The following is a 14,494-nucleotide window of genomic DNA, read 5'->3' as shown; positions in this document are numbered from 1 at the left end:
TGACACATCTAAGCAGAATGCTGCATGACTGAGACACGTCTGAAAAAAAGCAGGCAGAAACTCTAAGAGCCATGCTCTACGCTCTGATTATTGGTGATGCTGCTGTTAAAGGAGCGTTATTATGCAAAATCCACTTTCTTCAATTTAACATCACATTATCAACCTCCATCAAGCACATATCCAGAGTGGTGCTTTGATTCTTGTCTGAGGAATCCTTGAAACTTCAGAAACAAGAACTTCACCTCCACCTCCACCTCCACCACCACCACCACCACCACCACCTCCACCTCCACCTCCACCTCCACCACCTCCACCTCCACCCACCACCTCCACCACCTCCTCCACCTCCACCACCTCCACCTCCACCACCACCACCACCACCTCCACCTCCACCTCCACCACCTCCACCTCCTCCACCTCCACCTCCACCTCCACCTCCACCTCCACCTCCACCACCTCCACCACCTCCACCTCCACCTCCACCACCTCCACCACCTCCACCTCCACCTCCACCACCACCTCCACCTCCACCACCTCCACCTCCACCTCCACCACTTCCACCTCCACCTCCACCTCCACCACCACCTCCACCACCACCTCCACCTCCAGCTCCACCTCCACCTCCACCACTTCCACCTCCACCACCACCTCCACCTCCACCACTTCCACCACCACCTCCACCACCACCATCACCACCTCCACCTCCACCACCACCATCACACCTCCACCTCCACCACCACCTCCACCACCTCCACCACCACCTCCACCACCAGACACAGGGAAAATCAGATTTTAAGTGTGAAACCAACTTAAAGTAGAGTAAAGTAGAGTTTCCTGGATGGGACATTTTTAACCCTTGACCTGTGGATGCAATGACACTTCAGTTTACTCTCATGCATGGTGATTTATTGTCTCTAAAAGGCGAGACAATAAATATAGCTAGTCGCTCTGACACCCACTGCTGGAAGGAACGAAAGGATCACGACAAGAATTGCGGTGCTGCCCCATCATGCTCCAGATACTGAGAGGAGACGTGATGAGCGAATCTGTGCAGGGCATCATAAGAATGTCATGACCGCATGAGCTCAAACAGGAAAAGTTTTCAAACTTTTCTTGTTTGCTGTCAGCCCCATGGAGACTGTTGCTATGCCGATCCTCCAAGTTATTAGCTTGGAGGATCATGTTATCATGCTGAATAATATTGCCAATAGTTTGCTATTGTCAATACACACAATCAGACAAATCACACTAATTATCTCTTCATCATGGCATATAATATATTTGAGGCAGGGATAATTTTGTCATCAAAGTTAATTTGATGACAAAATTGGCAAAAAAGGGAGAATTTAAGCCAAAATCAAAGTTGGTCCAAGGAACAGGGATGAACTGCAGATGGCTCATCCCTGCCATCAGTAAGCCTGGAGAGGCTTCCTGATCCACACCGGATGCTGAACACTGTTCCATGTGTTCAGATGAACCAGTGCAGTTCAAACTGCTGCTCCTGATAGAGAGGTGTCAGAATACAAAGAGGATTACAGTTTGGTGTGTTTGTGGCTACAAAGCAGCAGACCAGTGAGGAGGGAGACAGCAGATAAACGCATCCTATTATAAAGCAACAATGCTTCAGGAACAGTTTAGTGAACACAGAAAAGTTTGGAAGTTAAATTGGCCTCCAAGTTCTCAAGTACTGAATCCAAATGTGACACTATGAGATGTTCTGGACAAACAGACCTGATCCATGGAGTCGGGTTTTCCCCCCGGCTGGTCAGCTGCCTTCTCGGTTGCTGATCTGATTAATGAAAGGCTGGCAGAGACAACTTAGCCGCCAGCCCTGGAGAACGAGGAAATTACTCACTTGTCTCAGCTTTGGAGATGCTAGTGATTAACATACCTGCTCTGCTGTCCATTAGTATGGACAAGTCAGCGCTAGTATTAAAAAAAACTAAATAACAAGCAGCACTCTAAGGCTGGTCACCCTCTGGATTAAACATTTAAAACTAAATTTTATCAAGAAAATGGCTGACATGAAAATAACCTTTAATGCATGTAATATTAAACACAAGACACATTTATATACAATGAATAATCTGGCAAGCTTTACAGTCACAGATATTGTATGTCAATCTTTTTTCATAATATTTTTTTCTGTGTTCACATGTATAATCCAGTGGTTGAGCAGCTTAGGCATGCTAGTTGTTAGCTTCTAAAATGCTAACGCGAGTAGTTTCCTTTTGGTGCCATCGTTAATCGGATCAGTAGCTGCCTTCAGAATGGACATATTGTCCTGTGACAAAGATGTTGCCATCGCTGGTTGTGCTGTGGCCTGAATTTTGGCCCTAATGCCAAAATTAGGGCCAAATGTTGGCATTAGGGCCGTATAAGAAGACAGTGCAGATGTGAAGAAGCTTTGAGATCATTGAGCTGGACCACATGCTGAGCGACCATCAGCATGCCACTCCTCTGCTCAACTGTATGATGTTTTTTTAAATGCCCAGCTTTAGTTTTAGACATTTAGCCTAGCTAGTTAGCATAAGAGTTTATCCTAAAGCTCTGGTGGTTATCAGGCAGGGGAAATGTATTCCAGAGTTGCTAATAAATGTAATTCATCATAGTAAATTTATGACCTAACAAGTGGCGTAATTATTCATTCACAGAATTCCAGACTTGTTTCAAATGTAATAAATTAAATAATTATTTGGAAAGTACCTTCTGTATTTCAGAAGGACTGTCTAATTTAATATTACAAGAATGACACAGGAACAGGAAGAAGAATGGCAGTGATAAAGGATGTAGGTTATGGAGTTTGGAATCTCCAGCTTTGCAGATGCCAGTGTAACCATTGTGACAGACCCAGCTTCTCCACGCTTGTCCTCAGATACTTGAGCAAATAGATTTATTTCAAATGAAACACAATCCATAATTCCTAGCGAAAAGCTCATCCTTATCCAGCAAACATGGCGCTTGTGTATTTTGTCTCGTCTCTGGGCTGCTGCCTCTCTGCAGACCAATCTCATTTCTTCACTCTGTCAAAACAAACTTGGCCATGGATCAGGGTTCTGAAAAAGCTTCTTAGGATGTTTTTCCAAACCTGATGTCACAGCTGTAGCTCAGCAACAGATGTCTAATGAAACTGAACATACTGCAGAGGCTGGACAGCATGCAGACGAACTCTGGTTTTTCACGTGACAACTTGCACTATTGGTCTCTGGAGAAGTGATCATATTAAATGTAGCATTAGTGCATTGGGATCATTTTCTATACAAGGTCATTAATGGCCATAACTTTTTATGAGGCTCTCTTGATCCAGAGAGGAAAATAGAGCTGTCAAGAAAACAGTACAGTGAGTTTAAATATTGTTTCTTCAATGAAACCAAAGAAGATTTTATCTGTTTTCTCCCAAATTAGATTAATGTGAAAAGATATTCAATACTGTTAAACTTTTAGAAGTTCTGATTGAATGCAGAGAGAATATTTTAGCAATTAACTGTAATTTTATCATTACATTTTGTTGCCCATGAGTACATTCATGGCCTCATGTGGCCCCTGTGTCACTTCATCTCTTGTGTTACAGAATGTTGGCCCACCAGCCACAGACTGAACCACAGCTTTATGACTCTGTTAATATCCTTTAACATATTAACAGGAAGCGTTTTGTTGCATGAATGTGACATCATGTAAACAAAGACGAGCCACTAACAACAGCAAACCGCCAGCGGAGTTTGTGAGTCAAAACGTTTCACTTCAGCTGTTCAGCGGTTTGTTAGAGAACATCAGAGAACAAACAGCATCATAAAAACACGAGAACAGCAGATGCAGCAGGGAGGAAGTCGTAAATAAAAATGGATAATTAGGTTCTAAACCTGTTAAAGTTTGAAAATCTCACAAAGTGTATAGTTCTAATATGAATGTTCATCCAAATTTACAGGTTGAGCAAGGAGAGAGAAAAGAAGTGAGGTTAAGGGTTAACTCAGTCATTTTTGTTGAGGGACTCAAAGCCAGACAGGCGAATGTCAACCTGATGTTGTAGGTGATGATGATTTACTGAACTGGAAGCTGTTAGGCAGATGGAGACATGAGGGGAATGTTAAACATGGGCTGTGATGAATACAGACTGAACAAGGAGGCAGGAGGAACAGTGTGGAAATAGACAATGGAAGAATCTCACAAAGAAAAAAAAATCCTGGATTTTTTTTTTCTCTCCAGAATTATTTTTCCTACCTCTTCTTCATGCCTTTAAAAAATCAAAAAAAAAATCCTGACCTAAAAGATCAGATTTTATGCATGACAAGGCTAAAAGCAAGAAAAAAGACAAAAAAGTGTGTGTCAAAAGCGACTAGATTTCTAAAGCTATGCGCCTGAGAGGATATTATTTCCTCTCCTCTAGAAATAACATCAATATCAATATTTGTCTTCCAGGTTCTACACCCAACATTCAGCCCAACATTCAGCCATACAAGGTAAATGCAAAAAACCTCATGAATGTGAAAGTGCATTCAAATTCAAATCAATGCCATTATTGATTAATGATCAACAACAGAAGAAGAAACAAGAAAATAACATAATGTCTCAATGCAGATGTGTTTGATGAGGAATGACATGATAGCACAAAATAAACAAAAAAATGTTGACTTTGCATAATACCCCGTTTTAAAATAGAGGAAAGCTGATTTTAGAACAGTTTGGCTGCAGAGGTTCTGCTGCTGATGGAAATATGAGAAACGAATGTTTTTTAAGAATTAGTATGGTTCATTTCAAGGAGTTTAAAACTTGGCAATATATGCAAAGCCCTCTTCCCCATAACTTTTACTGTATGCTATTATTTCATGGAACAGTTTTCCCATTTCTGAAATGACTAGCATTAAGGAGATTAGGCTTGCAGGCATCCTGCCAGGGAACGCTAACACCAAACAGAACCCTCAGAATATAAACACAGAAAGTGGAATTTATGACGAGGCTCACGTCTCTAAAAATGTGAATATTGTAAAAAGAAAAGAAAAGTTCAATCTGAGCTCACATTGATTCATGTAACTGGATCATTACGTGTTCAGTGGAAAGAAAAAACATTAGTAGGAAAATCTGAAGCAGCAACAGGGATAACAGCCGTGAGAGGAATGTCAAGAACAATGCACTCAAGAATTTGAGTTCATTGAGTGCAGTTCTTGATGTGCTGGAGCCAGCACATCAAGAACCGGTCCACACACACACACACACACACACACACACACACACACACACACACACACACACACACACACACACACACACACCCCACACACACACACACACACACACACCCACACACACACACACACACCCACACACACACACCCCCACACACCCCACACACCCCCCCCCACACACACACACCCACACACACACACCCACCCACACACACACCCACACACACACACACCCACATACACACACCCACCCACACACACACACACACACACACACACACACACACACACGCACCCCCCCCCCCCCACACCCCACACACACACAAACACCCCCCCCCCCCACCCCCTACACACACACACACACACACTCACCAATTCTACACACACACCAGTCACAGGCTACAGGGTTCTTACCTGGATATGGAGGAAAACAACAGACTGCAACTTTTAGTGTTTTTTAAGAAGTCGTAGAGGAATGCTGAGGAGTGATAAAGTAAGTCTTATTTATAAAGCATTTAGCCTAAAGATATATAAATATGAAACTTTCTCACTTGCTGTTAAAAATCTTTCATAATTCAGCAGTTTGCAGCATACATGAGAAATCTCTCATTATTAAGTTTCTGTGTTTAACTCTTTTTTCAAATCTAGGTGACTGTGGCTTCAGAAAGCAAAAAGCAACGTAGTTAATGGTTAATGGTTAATGCCATCATAGATAAATGTGAACCAAACATTTCAGTATTTTATACACTTTGCTTCTGTTGGTGTCCAGTACTTTAAGGTACAATTTATCCACACATAAAATACCTTTTTCCTGTTTGAACTGGTGGCCAAGGTGACAAGTTTGTCTCTTTGTGCAGAAGAAAATCCATTCATTCTGAAGTCTTTTCTCCCCAGATAAGGGAAGCTGCTTTTTCTCCCTTCCACAAACCCCATTGATTTATCACAAGTTTAAGATATCAGTTGTCCTTTAGTGGGTTATTCCCATGCCATGTTTATTTATTTATTTATTTTTATTTTTTTATCAACTTCACTGAGGTCTGAATTGCAATGAAACAGGCAGCTTCATTCATCAAACTGCTGCTGCAAGAAGGAAAGAAGGATACAGCACAGAAAATGAATGTTGACCAAACAAGCCTCTGTTTTTTTAAAAGGGAGTTTGAAGTTTCAGTTGTAAACCCTCAGTGTTCTTTCTGCCTCATTGGCTTTTAAACAATCCTTATAACGGTCTGCAAATGTTAAAATTCTTGGGCAGGATAAAGTGGAGTAGAAATCCATCGTCAAACAGTATTTATGATACTAAAAGCAGCTTAGAGTCTCAACTCCACTGAGTCCTGACCACTAAATAAACTAACAATTGTATACATAAAGAAAATACCAGAAAAATGAACACTTGTTCAACTGATCAAAACAACTAAATGAGGTTTTACTAAACATGGAATCTCTTCAAAGATTTTGGTAATGAAATCATTTGTTACAATCAGACTGATTTCTTTCCTCACAGAAGCCTGACTGACAGAAGCTGTGTGAATTACTTCAACATCAGTCAGTAAAAGTCTTTCACATTCCTCTAAATAATGGAAGAGGAAGAGGAACCAGAGTGGTAGCTACCTATTAAAAAGATGTAAAGATACATTAATGCTGGCAACTACATTGTTACATTTTTTTGAATATCTACTCACCAGCGACAAGAGAACAGAAAAGGATGAAGGGAAGTGTCTCAAGAACAAAACGACAAATTCTGGAGCTTGACGAGACAGCTGAAGGACAGAAGGACATTTGTTAAGAAGTATAAAATATGTTATGGCTGACTTAGAAAGAGTCACAGTTTAAAAGGTTGTAGTCAGAGCCTCCTTTGCAATCTTAACATAAAAGCATCCAATGTGCCGTCATGCAACAGCTGCAGAAAGTCAAGCGAATAAACCAAACCTGACACAAAGTGGCGCATCAGGCATAATAAATGCTGCGGCAATTAAAGTTGTTCGAGAACGACAATGTCTTGTTTCAAAGATTGTATGGATGGAATCTGCTACAAACCCAGACACAGAATATGAGAAGAGGAAAGTCACGACCTTCAAGTGGAACCGACTCCAGTGAGACTAAAACTGTGGAGAATGATGGGAGAAAATGCAGGTGTGAACAGCGAGGTAGTCGCTGCATACTCAGGTGCACTTCTCCTCTGAGGTCTTACTTGAGGCATCCAGTGGACATATTTACACAAAAACAAATCTTTATGAGCGTATATGTGCACTCAGTGTCACTGCTTGGTGGGACATAGTGTTGCTTGTGACACTAAACTGATAATGCTGAGAATTAACAGACAGGTCTCAACAAACAGAAAGCATATAAAAGACTTCATCCATCTTGTATCTGGAAAAGAGATGCATCCAATAACTCCCTCTGATGTAGTTTGTGATTAATGGAGGGATTTCAAAGCAGAACTTTGTGAATCCTCATGAAGAAATGAACAAGGTCATCATGAACACTAACACTGAGCGTTAAGAAAAGGCTCCATATGCCAGACATATATATATCAGATACATGGCTGACATTTCTGAAAGGGGAGAAACAAATAAATTTGAGAGTGATACAGGAGAACGGTACACATCCATCATTGGGTCACCAACCTAACCCTAACTGCCCAAATAAACCAGAAAACTGCAAGTTGTCTTTATTCTGCAAATTAGTCTTAATGGACACAGTCTCTCCAGTCCAGATACGATAACAGTTGTGCTCACATATTTCAAGCTTCATTTCAAGCTTGATTTGTGACACAAAGAAAATGTTTCACCACTATGAAGTATAAAACAGTGATTATGACCATTTCTGCATCTTATGGTGGAGAAATGTGAGCAGCAACAGCAAAACAGACTGACAGTATTTTTTTTAGTGTCATGTCCTCCTTCAAGCTCCAGCTGTGGCTTAAAACATCTGGTCAAAGAAAACCAGCTGGAATATCAACTATGACCACCACAGTTTGTTACTGTTAAGGCTCAGGATGTGACACCAGGGAAAAGAAACCTCATCGCTGTGGAGCAGATACAGATGCACTTTCGTGTCTAAAGGGGGAAAAAAAATAAATCACAATTTCTCAGATGATGACCACAGGATGTAGATATTTATTAACCTTTATTTATTTATTTCTAACATATATTTTAAAGCAAAGAAAACAAGTAAACAGTAGAATAAGAGAATGCATGTGCATACATATAATTACTTAAATGTGTTCTGCTGGTTTTAGATGTAAAAAATAAACTTCCTGTTGATTCTTCTTTTGCAGCAAGACTTTGTGCTTATAGAGTGACTGTGGTGATTCTATTTTACAGGTGTAAGTTCAAAATAATCGTAAAATGATAACTTGCAAAATCAGTTTTGAAGGTGATGTTTTGATTTGACAAAATTTCCATAATGGAAATTTAATGTATGTTAAATCTAGGAAACAGTGTTCATGTTAACATGTTATTGGTGCAATTTCAGATTACAGGTCTGCAAAGACAGAAGCTCTTATGTTTTATTTAATGAGGGTTAATAGTACTGAAAAATACATAGGACCCAATATTGGAAAATCTCACCTCAGTCAACATAACAAGTCATGTTTTCATTGTTTCTGCTGGACCAGTTTGTTTGGATGCTGAGATCTAACGCTCTGTCATTTCAGACATCTGTCCTGCTTCACCGCACGCTTGAACACCGACCAGGAAGTTCCTTTTTACCAGAACGTTGTCACACTGCTGGCCACTGATCAGTCAGAAGAGTGTGTCTGATTAAAAACATGTAACTGGTGATTTCACACTCATTGCAGTTTCAGAATGCAACACAAACCATTTAATCTTTGAGCTTTCAGAGCGATGAAGAGGCTTTTCACTGGAATGTTCAACTAAATGGACGACCTTCACTGTGAGAGGAAAAGTGGCTTCTTCTTTCTGTGATGAAGGAAATGAGCTAAAACAAATCCAAGTTCACTTTTAGACTGATTGATCTTGTCTGTTGATGAACACATGTACAAGTGCACTTTAAAAATAAAAACAGACTCGAACTTATGGTAAAGTACCGGCAGCTGTGGTTGCCAGAATTGTATCATAAAAGTACAGAATTAAATTCTGCCAACCACAGCTGCCAATAAATTACAGACATTTTTTTTGTTATGTTGTTTTTTTTCTGTGTGCTTTCTTAGTGTAAAGATTAAGATGATGGCAAAGAGTCCTTCCAGTCTCAGTGGAATCTTCTGCTGGTATTTCATCTGTGCAGATGAAATACCAGCAGAAACATGCAGACAATTGAAGAGATGGATTCCTGTAATGTCAAAGCTTCTATTTTAATAGTAAGAACTTTATAGATGCAATGGTTCTAAGTGATTAAGCGCTGTAGATAACTCCTCTTCCTCCTCTTCTTGGGTTAATGAAATGCATTCTGGGAAAAATAGGTTTTATACCAGTTTCTTTGTTCCATGCGTATAGCTCAGTCCTTCCTGCTGGATCCTCACAGTCTTATTACCATCATTTAACTCTGATGAGGCCTGGAGATTGAGAAATTAATCTGGATGAGATATATTGGAGAAGAGAGTCATCAAATAGTTGCAGGATATGTTGGACTGGACTTCAGCACCCTGGTTCACATGCTAGATAAGTCTCCAGAGTTTTTTCTGTGTGTTTGTGCCAAAAACAAAATTCTATTGTATGTTTTACTCAAGGTTTGATTTAAGTGTTTAAAACTTTGAATTAAAACTAATCAGAGAAAGAAATCATACATCGTTGTAGCATGAGAGTGTCTGAAATTATGTAAAGGATTACACACACTAGCATAACTGAAAACATACATACAATATTTGCTCAGAACAGATGATGGGATATCAGAGAGCAGAGAGATGGTTTAAAATAATTGACTAAGTGGGGGAAATATTAATAGGTTTGTGGACCACCAAAACAGTAATTAGCTGCAGTCTTGTGGGCTAATCCTCAATATTCCAATTCAGCTCAAATATTTCTTAAGTCTTATCTCAGCTCACAGGAGTCTCTGTCTGTCTCTCTGTCTCTCACACACAAGTGCACCCACATGTGCACGCATGCACCTACACACACGCATCCTTGTACTTCCATCCATGTAAGGACTTTGCATTGACTTCCAGTCATTTTCTGATTTATTTCTACAGTCTTACCCTGACCCTAATCCTAAACCTAACCATTATCACTACATGCCTAACCCTAACACTGACCGAAACTCACTTCACCCCATAGTCCTAAACCTAACCACTAAAGCTTAAAGAGCACCTCTTCTTGTGGGGCGGGAGTATATGGGCCCCATACAGAGTCCTCATCCCCACATGTAGAGGTGAACAGATGAGTAGCCCCATCTCACAGAGGACAGACTGAACTTCTACAGGCTGTCTGGAAACACACAGGTGTCTCTCTCTAGTGTCCCCTGGGATGAATCCCACTGACAGGCACTTTTATTTGATGTACAGTTACAGAAAGCATTTGTTTGATTGAACTGTAATCCCCTATTGTGAGAGTAAAGGAGACATGACCTATTTTTAGAAGTATTTGACAACAGGAGGCTTTAGCCTGAAGGGTTGATGTTTTTACTTCATGGAGCTTCTCTCTGGGTGTGTTGCAGGTAATGCATTGATGGTACTAAATGTAAACCTGAGTTCTGTAATCTTATCTTTGAGTTTTTCTGATTAAAACCCCGAAGCGATTCTCACAGACACACAAAGAAGTGTGAGGATGGATAGAATGGATTATACTGTTCAGTAGTCACTGAGGTGTTCTGTAAACATGGAGCAGACGGGTCCGACAAGGACAGAGAATCAGCTGATCAGGACATTTTAAAACTTCAGAAATGTTCTTTAAAATGTGCCAGCTTTTATTATATTGCACACAAAAAAGTAGGGTTTATGTTTATGCAGTTCAACATGTTTGATCTGCAAAATTGATCAAGTATTGAAACTTTCCTTATTAAATACACAAGTCTTCTGCTGCTGTAGCCCATCAGCTAAATGGCTAGACAAGATGTGTTCAGAGCTGGTATTCCGCATTCCTTAGTTATAACGCATGTTTAGTTAATATTTTAATCCATTCTGTCCAGAGGTCTCCTCTGACCTAAATGTATTTTAGTCCATACTTCTCACTGGATGTTAACACTTTTCTTGAACCATTCTCTGTAAACCTGAGAGAAAAATCCCAGTTTGCCAGACGTTTGTAAAAATAATCAGACCAGCTTGTCTGGAACCAATGACCAAGCAACATTCCTAGTCACTACAATGCCTCTTGCATCCTCTTTGTGATTCTTACATTAAATTTCAACAAGTTGTTTTCACAACATCTAGATGTCCTTAACAGTGAGCTGCTGCCATGTCACTGACTGTTCACTATTTTTGTCAAGAAGGAGGTAATAGACGGTGGCTTTATTTCAGTCCTAGATGTTTCGGTCTTTGCACCAATGACATTTACTTCTCATTCTGAACAGGAAATATGCATCTATCTATCTGCCCGTCTGTCCGTCCGTCTGAGTATTTCAAGTGAAGGCAACATAGTTCTTCATAGATCAAAACAGGAAGCAACAATTAAGCAACAAAATGAAACAGAGGAATTAGTTGACACAGACCAAGTATAGAAAAAATGTACTAAATGTGTACAGTGGAATCTCACCTATTCACATGTATTTTTTTTTAAATGTTTTTATTGTCATAAAGCAAAATATTCAAAATTAAATGTAGCTATGTATGTGATACAGCAGTGTTCTCACCAGATTGCATAAAGTTGGCCCCACAGTATTATAGCATAACAACAAGAAATTTGAATCACCATCTAATGAAAATGTGATACCTGCTTACCAGTTTATAAACTGGTGTTTGTATGAATCACTCTGTGATTGGTCCAGGATTTATTAGAACTGGAGTCTGTCACCCCAGTTTTCAGCTGGAAGATTGTCTTGTTTCATAGAAGGGAGGAGGCTAAATATGTTACATCCATTTATATAGTAGAGGTATTGTTATTTAATCTTCTAGCAAAGCTGGGCTGTTTAATGGAGATTTAATTTATTCAGTTTTTGGAAAAATTAACCCCTATATGATTCATATTAACATACAGTGAAGTGATATATAACTGTAATGGTGTTAAGTTGAATAAAAACTGCATAAACACAATTTAGGTACACTTGTTATCACCAAGTGAAACAGATAATAATGATTATAAAGATAACACAGATGGATGCTTGAAAACTTGTCATTCAAAATGTAAAAACTATTTTAAAAACAGACATTTTGCCTTAATGAAAAGCCTGTTTGATGTACACTTAAAGGTTATGTTAAATATTAGGGTTGTTGTTTTCCAAAGGTAAACTGATAAACAAGACTCATTGGGATATATGTCTTAATTAATTGAATAACAACACTATCCCAGATTGTTTGAAGTCAATAATTCTTAAATATTGATGGAAAGTAGTAGTTTCATTGGCACATTTTTTTAAACTTGTAACATGAAAACATGTATTGTTTGGTGAAGGTTATGTTTTGCAGTGTAATCTTTAGATTTTGAGCAAAAAGTTTCTTTTGACATGAAGTAAGATGGATGTATTGAGGGCTGCAGTCAGAGTCCCAACTTGAATGCCATCGAGAATCTCTGGATGGAGCTTAAAGATTGGGGTATTGGCAGAGAGACCTTCCAGCCTGAATGCGTTTGAGCTCAAAACCAAAAATAACTCAATAATACACCAATGAAAGCATGCACAAGAAAAAAAATGATCAGCAGCTATAAGTAAGAGGATTTTACTGAAATGCCAAAAAGAAAAAGAAATCTACTAATCATTTAGAAATACATAGTCACATTTAATAAAGTATGACATGTGTTTAGATTATACTTTTTTGTCTTTTAACCATAATGTTAAACATACATTTCATTAAGTCAAATTTCTGTCTTAAATATGGTTTTCAATTGATCTGATGTAATATTGTAATTTTTTCCGTTTCTTGTCAGTGGAAAATCATCATAATTAACGGAAATAACAAGTTTCAAACATCCATCTGTGTGTAACTAATCTATGTAATGTTTTTCACTCAATAATAAAGTTTCTGAAATAAATAGACTTTTCAGAAATGTTCTATTTTATTAAATGGGTGTGATGTGTATGTATTTTTTAAAATAAAATGTATGTATCCATTTTTAACTGATGTTGCTTTTAGTTGTTTCAGCTGTTGGCAGATGTGTGGCTCATTTCATATCAAACAAACTTCTGGGCTGAATAAAATCATTCAAAATGTAAATCTATCAACAGGTATGAATACTTTTGGCCTGAACTTCACCTCAACACAGAGCAGCATCCGCTAGAGAAGAGAAAGGTAACATGGAAGCTGAGACTCAGAGCAGGACAGTAGAGTGGATGTAAACATATGTCAACAGAATGTGCTGTGTGGAGGACAGGATGTTTCTGGATGACGTCACTGCGGGTCAAGGGGAGGAGACAGACTGACCTGCTCTGAGAGACGCCGTGTTCTCAGGAAGAACCCCAGGAGACACCCGATGACCACAGCCAACACGGACAGGATGAGGAGACCGTTCTGTTTGAGGACATTCTTGACCCTCACCCACACTGCGTCTAAAGCCACGGCCATCGTGAGCTGTGTGCCCCCTGTCCTCTCAGTAATCCATAAATGTGGCTCTTCCAAAACTTTGAACTCCAGGTAAGACAGTGAAAGTAAAACAAGCAAAGAGAAATTCCAGATGGCAAACGCAAGATATCCCAACCCTCTGTGATGTTCTAAAGGACCTTTGGGATCAGCATCCCTGTCGTCCTCACGCTGCGTCCGTCCGCACAAAGCTCAGAGGATCCTCTCACTTTCCAGGCATCACCACCCAGTCTGCTCCACCCATCGGCAGCCCTGCGTGCGCTCACCAACCGCCTGGGGGAGGGAGGAACTGCTAAACCCTGTCCCGATGGGTCAACATCCACAATCCTGTTAGAGTGCCGCTGAATTAAACAGGTCCGAAGCTGGATTAAAGATCTGTGAGCGATTTGACAGAGGTTATCAGAGGAACCTCACAGGAGATTCTGAACCTGGTACACTGACTGGAGAACATTTGAGCTCTCTGGTGTGTGAACACACAACTTTCAGAAGTAAGAAAATATTTTCACTATGCAACACTATGCACAAACTTCATATTCATATTGCACTGATAACAGCAATTGCCCCTGACAGCAAATTGGATAAAACAGAATGTAAGAATGATTGTCAAACTGTTGTGTTTTGTAATTTCCTACACATCACTGTTCAGGGTTCTGTGGGACGACTTCCATCTTTGACTTTTCCAGGTATTAAAACT

General features: G+C 39.7%; 1 protein-coding gene across 1 annotated transcript in view; it reads right to left on the bottom strand.

Annotated features, from left to right (window-relative positions):
- The window catches only part of slc1a7b (solute carrier family 1 member 7b), a 34,124-nt gene extending 20,154 nt beyond the window's left edge, over nucleotides 1-13,970 (bottom strand). Inside the window, exon 1 of the mRNA XM_055060549.1 lies at nucleotides 13,645-13,970. Within this exon, the coding sequence (XP_054916524.1) occupies nucleotides 13,645-13,785 (141 nt within the window). The 5' untranslated portion in view covers nucleotides 13,786-13,970. The remainder of the gene's footprint in view (nucleotides 1-13,644) is intronic.
- Nucleotides 13,971-14,494: the final 524 nt, after the last annotated feature.

Source organism: Poeciliopsis prolifica, unplaced genomic scaffold (assembly GCF_027474105.1).
Source record: "Poeciliopsis prolifica strain line A6 unplaced genomic scaffold, Auburn_PproV2 SCAFFOLD060, whole genome shotgun sequence".
NCBI lineage: Eukaryota > Metazoa > Chordata > Actinopteri > Cyprinodontiformes > Poeciliidae > Poeciliopsis > Poeciliopsis prolifica.
This window is presented reverse-complemented; position numbering and strand designations above follow the sequence as displayed.